Source organism: Alligator sinensis, unplaced genomic scaffold, assembly GCF_000455745.1.
Source record: "Alligator sinensis unplaced genomic scaffold, ASM45574v1 scaffold502_1, whole genome shotgun sequence".
Classification (NCBI taxonomy): domain Eukaryota; kingdom Metazoa; phylum Chordata; order Crocodylia; family Alligatoridae; genus Alligator; species Alligator sinensis.
In genome coordinates, this window is record NW_005841896.1 from 4,167,262 (window position 1) to 4,184,643 (window position 17,382).

A 17,382-nucleotide genomic window follows, 5' to 3' on the forward strand; every position below is an offset into this window, starting at 1 on the left:
GTTAATTTATTAGTATCTCTACCACACCCTATAGTGCTCTCTGGCTTACCTGCTAGCTACAAACATTTTTTTTTCCTTGGGCTAATGAAAAGTATGTAGCCTTCTTTTTTTTTTTAAATCATGTATTCCTCTTTTGGTTCATAATTTAGCAACCCCAAAATCATCTAATCTCTCCCTGGTCAAATCCTGGAGTATCATATTACCATTATTCTGAGAACAAAAGTGAATACCCCACACTTAGGGAACACATTGTTGACACCCCATACTAAAAGCAGAGCAAAGGTAGGGGTTATTTTTCCCCCTTGAGGAAAGTGAGCACTCACTTTGGCATGGACTGGTTTTAATTTTTAATTACAGAAGGTACATATTTTCCCCCTCTAATTTTCTCAGTGCGAGATGGATCAAGAAGCTGCTCAGTAGCTGTCTTGGCAAGAAATCAGTCAGCATGTTGTAGCAATTTTTTTCAAATTTGTTTCTGGATTTGGAATGCTTGCGTGAGGACCCATTCTTTTTAAATTTGTACAAAGGAAGACAAAACATGTTGAAACAGGTCTGAATTAGGCACCAGCATGTGCTGGCCTTTGATAACAAGGGAGTCAAACAAATGCCTAAAGAAGAAAATCTGAACAATCCTTGCTTTGCAAACTGATCTCTTCAATCTCTCTGCTTTGTTGATTGTCTGTTTACATTCCACTGCTATTGCTTATATATAAATTGGTGTTTACAAGCCATACAAAGTTTGCCCAACTTTTGTTTCACTTGTCAGATTGGGCAACATTTCTAAATGAATGAAGGCAGCACAGAATTGTACCACACTGTTTTGGATTTAAACCAAGTGACTGTCTCTTAGTGCATCTTGGCTATAGCAATGAAGCTCAATAGAGCTTATTCACAGGAGGCAGGGCCTTGCTTTTCAAATGAAGACTTGGTGGTTAGGGAGGCAAAAAACCCTAGAAACCCTTTGACTTCTAAAACTCATTCAGGAAGATATACATTGGTTCCACTTGATCTTGCCTTGGGCACCTAGAGTTAGTGGAATGTTAATCACTTTGGGACTAAAACTTAAAATCGTAAAGTCATCTAACAGGAAGTTGGAAACTGACATTTGTGCACTTTCCTTTGTAATAAACTGCCTGAGAAGAGCAGGCAGCTGCCTCTACTCAACTCCATCCTAGCTTTGCTAGTTTGCATGAAGATTACAAAGCTGATGTCTCACCCTGCTGAGTTGTGTACAGGGCAAGTTTTGTTTTTGTGCAAAAATATTAGGATTGATCCAGCTGTTAACAGCAACAGTCTATGGAGTTGCTAGAAAGAGTCTGTCCCATCTAATGACACCTGTTCAACTCCTTGTGCTTTTCTCTGAAGCAGAGATCACCCAGCAGTTTCATATTGGGGTCATGACGCATCAGCAAATGGGGTTACACAGGAAAGTGTTTGCTTACAGTAAAACATTTAGTAGAAATCCCTGCTGAAACATTTCAGCTGGCTACTCCTAGTTCCAGCTGTTACACTGCGTTTTAGAACATATGAGCTGTTATAGCAATTCCTGAGGTTACTGATTCCTGGTTCCAACCAGGACAAGGCAAATGGGGAACACAAGGATTTTAATGGAGTCTTACGGAATTTCCACTAGAAACAATATACATAATAGGATTGTTTTAAGCATCTCTTTCATAAAGAGATACTCAGCCAGCTCACTAAACTGTAATCTGCCTTGATCTGATACATACTTTCTATCTTCATCTGCCAACAGTAACAGCAGCTTACTTCGAATATAGCATTACATTTTACAAATTAGAACTGCAGCAACATTAAGACAAGACTACTGAAAAAAAGGTTTCAGCAACTGGAAATAGTAGTGATGTGTGTCAATCAATCTCAGTAGACTTGAAAGGATGTCAGTCATTTACATTAGCTATACATGTCCTCTGAGAAGCTTATGCTTGGTTTCCCAACAAATGTTACATATGGTGTGAGCCTTTTGAAGTTCAGTCTGTCAACAACAGGCCTAATTACCCCTCATTTCTCTCAGCCAAAGCATTTCCATTGATTGCAGTGGTACTAGTGTCGGTTCACCCCACAGTAACTAAGAGGAGAATCAAGCCAAAGGTGCATCTACATTTTCCATTGTTTTTTGCCACTCAGACGGGAATGAAATAACAATTCTTATTTTCATATTTCTCTATATTACCACATCCCTACAAATATCAAACACTGTTTAATTTAAGATGACCCCCAGTTTTATGACTTTACTGGGTGATTTATGTTTTTTTTCCTTAAATTGAAAGATACATTTATGGTGCATATACGAACGTTTTACCTTTTTTTAACTTGAATTTAAGATACAGGTCATTTTTATATGAAATACTTTATTTTTAAAAGTATCTTATATTAGAAGGACTACAGGAATGAAACTAGAAAAGCTGAATTTAGCGTAAATAGCAGGATCACCCAGATAGGCAGTGAGAAGTAATTTCTCAACAATTCTAGTCATGCTCAATCTCAGATTTAGATGAGATATGAGTGAGACTAACACCGCACCTCAATCAAGCACAAGAGCAGAGTTCACCCTTTGTCTCAGCTCAGTCCCAAACTGTCTGAAGTTCCTAAAGCTGGCACCTTCCACAACTTAAAATGAACTGTAATGATACACAACAATATTTTCAGAAGATACTATCCAGAAGAAATTATCCCTGGCCTTTTAATCCACAGCCACAGAGAGTGCAGAAGAAGTGAATCTAGTGAATGTATTCAGAAGACGTCAGCTTGTTGTATAGCTCCCAATACTCAGTCATGCAGAAGATGGCTTGGCACAACTGTTTAGAGAGTAGCCTGAATCCTGCATCCCACTAATCCACATCCTTGGCCTTCCCCAGTTCTCACTGCCTATTCCTTCATCAGGATCACGGAACTTGCAGGAGGCAACACCTTGACAGACTGCAAAATGGAAGGAACTAAAACTCTCCTTCACACAACCCCATATACTGGATAGAAAATTACTATCCCACTAGGACAAACCACTTGATGAGACTTTCTGATTAGTTCTATGATGCTCCAACCCTGTAATATTCCCACTAGCCTGACTGTATATGATGGTCAAGGCAAGTAGAATATCTTGTTCTGTCCAGGGGAAGAGAAAGAACTGCCTGGCATCTATGTAATTCATCAGCAGGGATCCTGGTTTTTTTCTGATAAAAAATTCACATTTTTCCATAATCAAAATGAAACACCACTAATATATAGGTACCTATAAAATCTGAAAATTGGGAATTTTTTTATCAAAGAAAACCAGGATTCCTGATAATAAGCATGCATCACTGTTTCACTGTTGGAAGCTTCAGGTGCTGATTCAATTCAGAGGAGATTCGGCCTGATTTGGTGGCCAAATCTCTGAATCCAAATCAAATCAGGAGACCAGTTAAAAGGTCCGTATCGATTCAAAGCTCTCCAAATCAATTCGGAAAAGATTTGAAGAGTTTCGGCAATTCAGGCAGTCTCTGCTCACTGCCACAGGGAGCAGGACCTGGACTCCACGCTGGTAAATAAGGGGTGGAGGAGTGGGGGCTGGAGGAGGGGGGAGAGGACCATGGGGGGACCCCTGCCAGGCCCCATCCCCTGCCAGCTCCCCAGCCCTCCTGAACATCCCCCGACCCCTGCCTGCTATCCCAGACCCCTCCCCACATGGCTGCCCCACCTGCCCCAGCTCAAAGCTCTTTAAAAGAAAGCCCCTACTCACTGGCTGCTGCCAGGTGGGGGGACGATCCCCACTGCCCCCCACCATGTGGGGGGCTCTGCCATGAGCCTGCTGTTCCAGTCCCCCCATGCAGCTCTGCCCACCCCAGCTCCCGGCCCTTAAAACACAAAACAAAACAAAACAAAAAACCTCCACACTCACCAGCTGCTGCAGCAGCCTCAGGGATTCTGGCGGCTCATGGCAGAGCACCCCCCCCCATGCAGCAGGGGGAAGTAGGGGGGCAGCAGGATGGCCTCCTCCTGGCAGCAGCCAGTGAATCGGGGGGGAGAGGGGGAGGGTTTGAAAGGGCTGGGAGCTGGGGCAGGTGAGACAGCCATAGGGGGCCTGGGGGAGTGGGCAGGAGTTAGGGGCTCATGGCAGAGCACCCCCCCCCATGCAGCAGGGGGAAGTAGGGGGGCAGCAGGATGGCCTCATCCTGGCAGCAGCCAGTGAATGCAGGCTTTTTTTTAAAGAGCCAGGAGCTGGGAGAGCAGGCGAGGCCATTGGGAGCAGGCCACTGAGAGCAGGGAGGGGATGAGGCCAATTCGGAGATTCGGCTTATTCAGCGGTGGCCAAATCTCTGAATTAGATTTAGCCAAATCAATTTGGGACAGTGATCTGGATCACGGAATCGAATCCCTGTCCCCCGAATCAGCTGAATCCAAAGCAAATACTAGCCGCTTCACACAGGCCTAATGAATAACATAAATCCACATTTTTCCATGATCAAAATGAAACCCCACTAATATATAGATATATCTAGATTCTATATCTATATCTAGATATAGAATCTAGATATATCTATATATTAGTGGGGTTTCAGTTTGATTACAGAAAAATGTGATTTTGGATTACTTTATTTAATCCAAAAATTGGGGATTTTTTTTTATCAGAGAAAACCAGGATCCTTGTTCATAAGTTCCAAGAGCAGACACAGTGGACACCATTAAATGGTCAACACAATTCTCTTACTCTACTTAGAATACAAAAATAATCATAACTCTGTGGCATCTCTTAGCAAACAGCTGCCATTGTGAACATCCCATTGGAATAAAGTGAAACCTCCACAGCAAGGTATTCTGGAAGGTTCAAGTAACTGCAGGTCAGTAGTCACAACAGTAATTTGAGCTGCACAGCACCCTAAAGTTTTAATTAATCCAATATACAGTATAAATACTGAAAAACGTATAAAAAATTAATTAGGTGATCTATGCAGCTCTGATTTCTCAATTAGTACTTACCATGCCGGAAAATTATATTACACTACTTTGAGATACACAAGGAAGCATGGGACTTCATTTTGTATGTATTTATTACTTGTGATCACTGCTTGTTAGTTTTTGCCTGGTTCATCTCCCAGAGTTCCAACACATGGAAAGAAAAGCCAGCAAGGCTGCAGTCACCATACACCATGGCTGCAATCAGAAAGGAGCTTTCTTCCTAACAGATTTTTTATAGAGACTCGAACTTGTACATTCTGTAGGGCCTCCCCAGTATATTCCAGATAAAGAACCTCACTGGGTTTTGCTTGCTCCAATGTTTTTTTCCTCTTTTTCCCTCCCATTAAAGAGAATTATCTGGCCTACTGCTTATCTGTTTGTTTGTTTTTTAGAGGGGGGGGGTAGAGGTGAGTGGGGAGAAGTTAATAGGTGTTTTCCTTGGTGGGGCAGAGGGGAATGGAGGGGGTGCAATCTGGGGACCAACTTTTGAAGGTGCTCAGCACACCCAGCAGCTCCTGTTAGCTCATCCTTTTGTATTTTCCAAACGAAAAAAGAAAGTACAGTAAACACTGCTTAGAATTAGAAGAGCTAAAAATTTAAAAGTAACTTGAGAGGAAAAATGTTAATATTGAAAGTATTTTGTTTGAAATTAGATTGACAGCCCTGGAAATTAAAGTTTTCTATTTATTTATACAAGGGGCAGAATACAAATAGTAAGGGGCACAAACTTCCTTCAAGTCCCTGAGTCATGATGCCAAGGAGCCATGTCTAAGAAAGAGAGTGTAAGTTCATCTCTTATTTCCATTAATTTCTTATCCTCTGTACTGCGATTGCCAAAAGCGGGGACTAATCAATACCAACTGTGGTGGTGCTTTTTTTTTTATGATGAGATTTGTCCAAGAGAAACTACTAAAAGAGCCAGCTACTTTGGCAATACATGCTATGAAATTTAATAAATACATTAAAATATAAATGTAGTCATTTGCCACAAGCCACTGAAAAAGTCCAATCATAGTGACTTCAGGTCTCTAACAAGCTAAGCTGGATTCAAACCAGTTACTGACTAGGGAATAGTGCCATGTCTCATTAGCAATGTTCTGAGACTCCCTGAACTCCAGTTTTGACCATTTCTTTATTATTTAAACATTTGCTATACAGACCTTTTTTCTTCATTGAAAATAGCCTCAAGCTACAGCACCTGGCACTGTGGAAGATGACAGGTTCACAAGCAAAGCAGCGTGGAGTTAAGGTCTGCATTTGGATGGCAATTCTAAGGAACACCTTGGAGTGGCAGCAAGCTGTGTGGGCAATTAATCAGTGGTACTGTTCCCTCTAAGTCAGTACTCACCCAATTCAATTGCCTAGCCTGATGGAGCAAAGTGCTGTTTGAGGTGTCAACTTTCAGGTGGGAAGTAAAACCAAGTTCCTGGTTATCAGTGGTGCTTGCACTCCCAATTCAGGGAATCATTGCTTATCAGAAAGGATCAAATCAATGGGACTAAAGCACATGCTTTGGTCTTTTTATAAATCATGGCCCATAAGAGAAATGATTTCAACTCTGGACAAGCTCCAAGTCTGATAATTATATTATGCTTCCTTGTGACTTCCAGAGACTTCAGCTGGAAAAGATACTCTTAGTTTCCCATCCTCAAATGTTGTACTGCTGTGTGTGATTAAACAGTTTGATGCCACCCAGAGCTGCATTTCAGAAGTGGATGAACTGTTCTCCGTGTACAGTCTGTGCATCAGTTTGCTAAATTTGAAAAGCATTTTGGGATTCTTGAGGTTGAAAAGCACAATATAAAAGATAATTATCAAAAGGAAGAATTCCTCTAGAATAGAGAGATAGAATGGAAGGGGACAAACAAAAATGCTTGCTGAAACCCTATCTGGTCCTATTTCACCAAATATTTAAGTTAACTTGCTTGAAGAGATTTTCAGTTCAACCTGGCTGTTCTTTAATATGCTGTTTATATTTTACATTATGAGGCTTTTTCTTTGGATTTGATCCCATCCCTGCTAAAGTCAACTGCAAAAGTCCAACTAATTTCAGTGGAAACAGGATCAACGCTTTACTTTGTACATTTTGCGTTTAATATCCAAAGAAACTGTTATGCTCAGGTTTTGTGGTTATTAGTTATCAGGTTAATATGCTAAAGACGGCTTGACAGAGAATTTTATTAACGAGCAAAATAAGGTTACTGCTTCTGGGCTGAGGTCACTTACAAAGAACGTACAAATGAAAATAAGGTTGACTTGTATTTACTTAACTATCTTCCTGCATTGAATTCCTTTGGCAACATGTCTTTAAACATTTAAAACCCTGTTTACAAGGAGGCTCTGAAAGTAGCTTCAAACCATTATATCCCTAATTGAATTCCCCAGGAGTCCAGTAAACTCAGAGGAATAAAGAAAGAAATCATAACATTTGCTAAATCATCTCAAAACATATTTCACTGCAAGGTTATGTGACCTGTTACAAGTCTGAATGATGATTGGGATTGAATTTCTGAAACCTTTTTATTCACATTGAAATCAAACAGAAAGTTGCCCATTTGAAGCATGATAATTAAATTATACCTGCTTTTGCTTTTATCACTAATTAAGGCTAAGAATTTTTGCACAAAAGATGAAAATGTATACTATACATGCGACAGATAAGACACATAAGAAAAGATATGTACCTTTTGTATAAAGAAACAGGGTGTGCCAAATGCAAATTGGGAGGCAAGTGGGTCAATAAATACAGAGCAGATGGTTTTGTGGGATATTGAGGTAAACTGATTATGGTGCTCAATACCCAATTTTCCTTATATCCCTTATAAACCCAGAAGTTATTTCTAATGAGACTTACAAAACTTCTAATTATTTTCACTCAGCTAGTCCTTTTGTGTAACATCAGCTATACCAGACAGATCACAAGAGAAGTCACAGCTAATATCTTAACATGTTGAATACCTTCATATCCCTGTCAACTTACCTGGCTTGTAAGTTATTCCTGGGGGGAAGAGGAATCCCTGCTGGGCTGCAGCAGCCGCTGCCAATGTCCGCTGGTCGTGTGGAAAAATTGGGATCATGAGCGGAGGCATGTGACCCTGAACCTGCTAAACAGAAGAGAGCCTCTGATCAGAAATAGCACAAATTTGTCTTGACAGGTATTTCTCCAGCACTGATAGTGTTCTTGTGTTCATACAGTCCCACAGAACCTTCTCCTTAAAGTAATCCTTGCCAATTTCACATTATCACATCAAAGTCCTCACTAACATTGTTTCCCCTTGGTGTCAAAGGTGTAACGGTCTCAGTGAACTCCACTTTCTCCTACTTCTGGCTGATTCCTTTCTTATTATTCCTGGTGCTTGCATTTTACTATATGAAAAAGATATCAACCTTTATAAATATACCATAAAGATTCTTTTTAAAAATCTGGCATGCATTTTTATTACTTTTTCATATTTTTCTTCTTTGGGTGCTTGGATATTACATTGACAGGCATTTCAGAGGTATCTTTATATCTAAAAACCCATTCTGACATCCATATATTAATGTCCTTAGGGCAATTTTAATTCTGGGATCTTACACTATTGCATTGTTAGTGTGTGTGTGTATATATATATATATATATATATCTCCTATGTTAGTATATATATACAATATATATATACATGTATGGTGAGATATTGAAATAACATACCTGAATTGTTGGTATATATATATACCAACAATTCAGGTATGTTATTTCAATATCTCACCACAGTATGCTAAATAGTCTCCTAGACAACACCCTAGCTCTTAAGATTTAAGGCTACAACATCTTGGCTCCCAATTAAACTAATATCTTTTGCCATGCACACCTCTCTGTAACATATAAATTGCTTGTCTGTCTAAGCAGTTTTATAGCTTTATGCACTATCATGTAGCTCCGTAATTATGGAGTTGTATTCAGAGAGCAGTTCAGAATAAATCCTACTATATCAAATTTCATTTGACCTTAATAAACGTATCAAAGAACACAAACATTCAAAAGCAGAAAATTCTTCACCTTACATCAGCACTTGTATTCCACATATGGAATCGTGTCTGTTAAATTCACGTTTTAATTTCCTGGTTTCTTTATTTATGCTATCCACATATCAGAGATACTGGATAGGATCATATGTAGTTTTTTGCCTACCTCCCCTCCACCAAATTACGGAAGGGTTGACAACAGGATTTTTCTGATTAGTAGCAAAGTAAACATCTAACAGTTTATATATCAAAACTAGGAAGTGTAGAAAGGAATTATTTTTCCAGAAGGAAAGAATTTTTGCCCTCTTATCCTACCATAAATGGGTGGCATTAAATACTATTAAAAAGTTAAACTAAACTTCAAGTGATTTCTTTTCATTTTAATTCCTAAAAACTTTTTTTGGCCAAATCCCATATGTTGACCTATGACATCGTTTAAATAGCGCCAAATTTTCTTGTCATATCCCTGTTCCTTTCACAGCCACTGATGCAGTGCAGAAATGCTACTGTGTATGTCTATGAGGGTTAATTTACCAACAACTCTTCTCTGGGGAAAGCCCTAAGATGTAGGTTAATAAAGGTCAAGCAAAAAATAAACACTTTACAGTATTTTTCTGAATCCATTTCTCAAGAAAATCAACTTATAATAAAAAGGTCTTTGTGCAATTACTGCCATAGCACTGGGGCGTGAAAAAAACTAGCTTTGGGAAGCTATTTCTTTCATTTTAGCTGAGGTAAGCCTAGTTGTGAATGTTAGCGTATGAGCTCAACTTGGTTAAATTGGAGTTGATCCCCACGTGCCCAATACCAGCCTTAACTTCTGATATAATGGCGTTAAGTTTTATTGTACATTACTTGAATGTAAGTGTGCAACAAGTATAAACAATGTCAGTGTCTGACAGAGGGAACAATTGGAAGGATTTGAATTCTCTGTGTTTCACAATCATCTGCAGTTTTCTCAAGGTAGATTCTAATCCAACTGATCCCTCCTGGTCATCAACAGCAGGTAGTCCTTCTAGATGACTGGCATAGTGAAAGAGCACTGCTATATGTTCAGATTAAAGCAGGACAGAAGCCAGCTACAGAGCTGTTACACAGCTAACTTTATAGCTGGTTGGCTCTTCTTATAGCTGGATAGTCATTATTATCTTGCAATAATTACTTTGCACATGTGGCTGGCCTAAAGCTATTGCATGATTAGCCAGTTAATTGCATAATCTATGTAACATAGTAGGGGCTTAAGGTACCCAAACTCTCCCTTCCACCTGAGGGTCTCAAGGTGCCAGCACAGGCACAAAAGAAATGGGGAAGGTAGTTAGGGAACCAATGCACACATCGATTCAGTGCAACCACAAAGACTCCATCAGTAGGGCTCTGAAGGAACACTGGGAGGGCATTTAAGCTCCTCTCCCTTGATGGAAATTTCCAAAGAAAGAAAATAACATATTCACTGTTACCAGGAGCAGATCCAAAGGGAGCTCAGCGGCATGGTTGTACCCACCCTTTTGGTGAGCTCAGGAGAGCTCTCAGCACCAGGTCTAGCTGGAGTCACTGTCTTCACAGCGCTCTGAAATCTAAGGAGGTGAGTGCTGTCACCACTACCTGGCCCCTCCTTTCCTCTTTTTGCTGAATTCAGAAGCAGGGGAAAGGAGAGCAGGACAAACAGCAGCAGCACTCACCCCCTGGGCTCCAGAGCCTAGCAGGGAGTCTAGTCAGACCCTGTCCCAATTAGCTGGTGAGCTCAGGGCTCATGCAGAACTCCCTCAGGAGCCTGTTTTGGCCAAGCAGTGATTGCAGACCTCACTGTACATGCAGGAAAAATGAAAGAGGCATGTAACCTGTCTTAGCCCATTTCTGGACCCTGGTAGTTTCTGACAGTTCCCTATCAGTGATATCTAAAGGCTGAGAATCATACCTTATATGGGTTTTTTTAACATATCAGTCAATGACTTGCTGACAAGCTATTTAGACAAGCTATTTAGGACTTTTTCTAAGGTAGCCAATACGGTAGGTTCTTGGGTGCTTCAATCTTTGGTTGCCCAGCTCAGAACAACCTGTTACCTTAAGCTGAATAACCCAAAACAGCCACCAAAGTTCAAAATATTGGCCCTAACTTGCCCATGCCTCAGTACCATCACTACCTATCTCACAAGAGTTATGTGAAACCTAACTAATAAGAAACGTATTCTCCCCTAGTGACTTCACCCAGACTTTGCCTAATGATAATTTTCAAACACATCTGATTCCAAATGCCTGAAAATTATTTTTGAAAATCTCATGTTTCACTAAACAGTTAAAAATATTATCTTTGTATGCTCAGGCTATCCATTGCAATCATTATTTAAAATACATGCCCAAATATTGGGCCATATCTTCAGCTAACATAATCAGAATAGCTCCATGACTTCAGTGTGGTTTACATAGTCACATAGACTGTGAAATGTTTGCTTAATTGCTGGAGAAGGTTTTTTTTTAATACATATCAAATACTATTTTTAAGAAAAATCTAGGGCTTTCCAACATTTATGAATTAGGCTTTTGCTTGTTGTTGAGACATAACTAAACTCCTTAACTTTCTTGGACCTAAATCTAAAGCAATGATTATATTCATTGTTGATTTTGCCAAGAATTGTTTTACAAATAAATGTCTCTATTCTCACCATAAAACCAAATGAATAGCACAGATGAACAGAGATATAGTGGATATACTGTTATAACTAATCCATGAGTTGTTAAAGAAGTAAAATGATTGCCAAAAAGTATGGTATTGACTCTTCATGCCTCACAACTTGATGTGTGTGAGAGTGGGTGCATGTGTGCATGCATCTGTGTGTGCATGCTGGGGGAGAGGGTTGAATGGTGAACTTCATAAAATCGGCTTCTTGCCCAGAAATTTTAATTGCTAGGATGTTCCTCAGGTCTTTCTGAAAACCAAGACAGCAGCAGATGTATGAAGAACACTTAGACTCTGTCTCTTCCCATTCGTAAAAATAGCGTATTGTTGGATCGACACTTTCCCTTTTGTCTCCTCTGCGCTAAGTTGTTGATGATGCCATTTTTTGCCATCTGCCCCAGAGCTTCATTAAAGATACATGAATGGACTAACTGGCCTGATATCTTGTGAGGAACAGGTGCTATTGTTTGTCCCCAAAGACTTGCACTAAAGATCTGACTCAGAATACTTGAGAAAGAGCATCTGCAGCAGTCAGTCAGAGTAGCTTGGCAGAGACCTTGCTATGTGCTAATATGCAAACAGAGCGACACTCAGGGGGACTCATTTTCTCTTTCATGAAGATTATTTAACTTTTTTGTTACAGGCAATACATGTTTGTATTTGAACAATTGTATCTGTTTAATCCTTTTAACTGAGTGATACAAGTCCTGGGTGAGTACCTTGATGCTTTATGGTATTTTGATCAACAGAAATCAAACTCTGACATTCTTCATTTTAAAGACTAGCCTTAAATAAGATATTTTTTATCACATGATAATAAGTAAAAGGAAACTGCCTGTAAAGGCTGGGTTCTTTGTTTGAAAGATTTTGAAGTATGTACCGAATATAATAAAAATAGTACAATTTATCAAATAGAAGCAGTTACTAAAAATTAAGAAAATCTTAGCAAGTATTGTCTAATATCTATCTAAAGTCTGACAATATTTGGGAATAAGTGACAAAATTCATAGTATAAGGTGCAAGTCAGAAAGTAACTCTGGAGGGAAGCAACCTTGGATTTGGTTTTCCCTTGAATAGCAAGTGCTGGGTGCGGTCTTGATAAGGAGGGCAGGGTAGAGTTACACCTTAGAGACTAACTAAATCAGACTTGCATAAACTTTCATGAGTCTAAGCTCACTTCATCAAATGCCGTTTTGCATTTTTCCACTGACAGATTGGAATACCAACCTCATAGGAACCTGGCTGCTACAATCCTAGATGCTTTGTACTGTACAAAGAAAGAGGAATCCATGGATTATAAAAGGAATGTGGCCTTCAATAATAATGATTCAAATGAAAATTCTCTGCTTCTCTGGGACTAGGAACCCTACATATATAGTAAAAGTAAAGACTAAGTTGTAAGGTGATTCATGCTCCATGAAAAAAAATGCATCAGCAGGTACATATTATATTTAATTTTGCTCAATTTGTTGGCCAAGAACTAGACTAGAAACAGTATTTTGAAGAATTTTGATGTCATCTACCTGTTAGATGATGAAAAATGGTAATGAATAATGTTCCTATGAGTTCCCCTTTATCTCTTCTATCAGCAGGACGGGGATTTGTCTTCTAAAATTAAAACGGCCCTTAATTCAAACAGCGCTATAGTCACCAAAAAAAAAGAAGAAAATTCATAGAAATCTATGGCCTCATTTTAAAAAGTCCTTGCTTCCCCTCATTTATCTAAATTTGAAGTTCCTATAGTGCATAAGATCCCCTACTGCTGTGAGGCCTCCCAAGCTATAAAATGAAATAAAAAGATTAGCATAACCAGGTATGTCAACCTTAAGTAACAAACCTTCTACACAACATTCTCCATTTACAAATGTCTCCCTGCTAGTTATACTTCTTTAGTCTTCATGCTTTCCTGTACAACCATGCTTGACTAGATCCTCCACCCATAACCTTGCTTCAGGCATGGAGAAAGGCAGAGACATCTCATGCTGATTGCCTTCCCTTCCCAATTTTGAGAAAGCCTTTCTCTGAAGGGAGAGATTCCCCAAATTTGGAGATAAATCAGATAGTTCCTGATTCTTAGTTTCCCCAAGCCTGATGGGGAAACCAAAAAAAAAATAATACTGAGTCTCTTTATTAATATGTGCTGGCTTCTTCCTTTTCACAGTGAAGCCTCCTTTTGGGAGTAGTGTGGAGATACAGACTGGGAAAAGGATCTTCCCCAAAGATCAGGGGGTAATGGGGCAGAAGAGGCAGAACTGAAAAGGACAAGGAATTCATACATCTCTATTTGATTGCAGAAACCTTTTATATAAGGGACAGCTGACTTTAACTAACTTCTACTGCCATCCTACCCTGGCAGTAGAATTTCTAACTCCTCAAGTTCAAATTTGCCAAGTTTCCTTCTCTTTGCATGGTTTATTTCAGCAGAGGGGAGAATGAAGTGCCATGGAGGGGGAAAAGAAGGAAGCTAGTAATAATCTTTGTTATATTTCCTTTATTGGTATTCAATTTCCTTTGTTTTCTATGATAGGCATCAGTTTTAAAGGACACTCCCCTGGTCCAAATGTTCATCTAACTGTGCATCTACACATCATGGTGCTTTAATACTCCCTTTTGGACTCTATTGGAAGTATTAAAGCATGGCGCAGTACAGGTGGCACAGGGTTAGATTTCGCTGCCACATTGCCACAGCAGCGCTCTGTAACTGGGGAGCATGCTGCTACAGCGATGTAGCTGGCGATAATGTGCAGACCCACGTGATCGCTATGTCACCATACTATGCCGTATGGCAATGTAGCACATCATTACACCACCATAGGGCAACACGTTGACATGCCCTAATTGGCTAAAATAACCCAGCATAAATCATTTTGACCATTTTTTCTTATGTCTATAAATGATTGAGCCAAATCTTCAGCTGGTGCAAATCACTGGATCTCTACTGAACTCAGTGGAGTTGCACCAGTGTATGACAGCTATGAATCTGGCCTCTGGAATTTACTGCAACATAATGCTTGTCTGCAGTACAGGATTTGTATTTTTTCCTGTACTGGGAATGGGAAACAGAGAAAATATTGCAATGCTTTTGCTACTGTGGGAGATAAACATCAAGATGGTAATCTCTGTGTATAGTATTAAAGATGAAAATCTCATACAAAACTGAATAATAAATACAAAATCAGGCAGGAACAACATTTTTTAAGTATTAGCTTGACCCTCTACCAAATTAATACTGTTTTGAACTACCCAAATAATTAAAAAGTATCCTTCCCTTAAAATAAATATATACTGCAGGTGATTAATTTGTTACAATGTCCATAAGTAATTTGTGAGTGCTTTGCTCTGTTCAAGCAGTCATTACACTTTCAGCCTTTTTAATAGGATGCGTGTTCAAAATTCTCTCCATTTTTATCTATGTAGTTCAATACCCCAGTACATTTCCCCAGGTATTGGTAGTATACTAAGGAAAAAAATATGCATTTTCATAATTTCCAAAATACGTGTTTATATGACTGAACATAATGGCTCCATCTATCAAGCTAACAGAATGCATTTTTAAAACCCTCTTTAGATTTATTCCTATGAAAGGTCTTATTAGCACTAAAGGAGCTGTTAGTACCAATCGTGTAAGTAATACATGTTTTCAAATTTGCTGTGTACTGTATATGTTTACCTAATCTGCATTTTTAAAAATCTGTATATTATAGAAGGAGTCATTATTTTTTTGCTGCCATTTCAATTCTCATTTATTTCCAGGACTGATACTTTTCTCATATATATATGAGTATCAGTAAAGTATCAGTTCTGGAAATTATATATAAAATATATTTAAGAAACGAAATGTAACAGTTTGTACACATTCATCCCTAAACTGCAATAATTTGGTGGTTATGCATGTGACTGAAAATACTGCTTTGAATTTGATCATTTAAACAGGCAGACACTGATCTTTAAATGCTTGGCTATGTGGAAACCAACACAGCTACTCCCTTGCTTAAAATTAACCACATGACTATGTGCTTGCAAGGCTTGTCTTAAGCTTCCTCCATGTATCTCTCCCAGTGACCCATCATCATGAACTGCCATATGAACAATCATCGGATCTTGGTCTACAAACAGTCTGTTCTGTCAGCAGCAGTAATGGGATAAGAAGAAAGGCTTGTTGGGTTTTAAGTAGTATGCTTTGGCTACTTTATGCTTCTCTAGTGATGCAAAATAACTATAAATTTTGTTTAACTGTCCAGCCAGAATCAATTTTGTACCTACTCTGTCCCAAACTGATGCAAAGCAATTGGAGCATATCAGGATGTCTGGTCCCAGGATTTTCACTTATGACCTTTCCAGGATTTAAATTAGTGTGATTCAACATCAAGTATTCCAACAATGCAAAGTTAAAGTATGACTATAGAAGCCAGTACTACAAACACATGTGCAATGTCTGGCCTGAATAGTCCCATGGAAATAAGGAGGACCTTGAATAAGGAATGACTACCCCTGAGAAAAGGACTGTGGGAATTTTTTCCTTTTTTTTCCCTACCAAAAACAGTGACCATGCAACTATGACATTGTGCTCATCATATTTCTAACTGTGCATCATATTTACTGATATTTAGGAAAAGACCTAATAATGTGAAAGCATTTCATAGGGAAGTCATTGAAGAAAAAAAAGAAACCCACTACTGAATTTTCAGATGAACCCTAACTGGCATTTATTCTCTATCTGTTCAATGTTTCATTATGAAATGAAGGGTTAAGTCCTAAACACAGGGATGTCCTGGACTGCAAACCTGTAAAGGCTGCAAGCATGATAAAATTCTGAGGCAGCATAACCTTTAATTCTGTATCTGACAGCACAGAGAAAAAGGGTTTTAAAAGTATTATGTATGGTTCTATTTTTATTAGTTTCCTGATGTAGTGCCCTGTTTGTACCCAGCTATGTGGTTATACACTTCCAGGAAATGCAGAAGTCATCTGAAGATGATTTTATAAAGTTAAGAATATGATAAATGGTAATTAAATGTGTTTAAATTGTCTGTGTTTTAAGAAACTCTCACTAGGAGGGAAGGAGAACATCTCTGTTATAAAGAAATAAATAAAACATGTTATGCAAAAGTGAATTTATAGTTCATTTGGAATTAGAGATCTACCACCTTTTCAATCCATACAAATGCATAATCTTGTCAATTAAATATTATTGTTAAGGTCTAGTAGTATGTTAAAATCACTTTAAAGTGCAACTAAGGAAAATTCATGTGTGTTTATTACTCCTTAAGGGTCTATTAGTGGGTATTTTATTCAGATTCGTGTTGTAAAATCTGCATAAACTCAGCATATTGTTATCCCCAAGTGTGCATTTGTTTGGTTAAAGCATAACAGCAAATCTCAATTTCTGCAACTTCTGGAAAAGTCAAGAGAACTAAAACAGTCCTAATTTTAATCAGATACAAACACTTATCACTACAGAAGTGAAGAGTTGACTATTATGCAAATCATCACAGTTAGTGGTCACCAAGCCATCACAGAAGACTGAGCAAGTCAATTATTTCAGATATTTCCAAAGACTAGTGAAGATGTATGCTTCTCATTTGCACCTTGTCTTATTTTTGCACAAATATAAAAAAATACTGCAGTCTAATGACTGTTGATATTTTTAAGAGAAACTCCATTACTTGGGATCAAATTCAAATATAAACTTTGCCAATATGTTATGACTGGTTTAAGTTTTTTACAGAGATATCAAAGCATGCAAAAAT

At 38.7% G+C, this 17,382-nt stretch overlaps 1 protein-coding gene and 1 long non-coding RNA gene across 11 annotated transcripts in view; one reads left to right on the forward strand and one right to left on the reverse strand.

Annotated features, from left to right (window-relative positions):
* The window catches only part of SOX6 (SRY-box 6), a 324,606-nt gene that overhangs the window by 155,563 nt on the left and 151,661 nt on the right, over positions 1–17,382 (reverse strand). For 7 of the 10 annotated variants that reach the window (XM_025197396.1, XM_025197398.1, XM_025197399.1 and 4 more), the window contains one exon: positions 7,934–8,057. In XM_025197396.1, coding sequence (XP_025053181.1) covers positions 7,934–8,057 — 124 coding nt within the window. The remainder of the gene's footprint in view (positions 1–7,933; positions 8,058–17,382) is intronic. The other 3 variants (XM_025197397.1, XM_014517206.2, XM_025197395.1) reach the window with 1 other exon arrangement.
* On the forward strand, positions 12,208–16,732 carry LOC112549326. Its single transcript, XR_003092720.1, has 3 exons — positions 12,208–12,343; positions 12,846–13,070; positions 15,201–16,732. It is a non-coding gene; the product is annotated as an uncharacterized LOC112549326 (long non-coding RNA).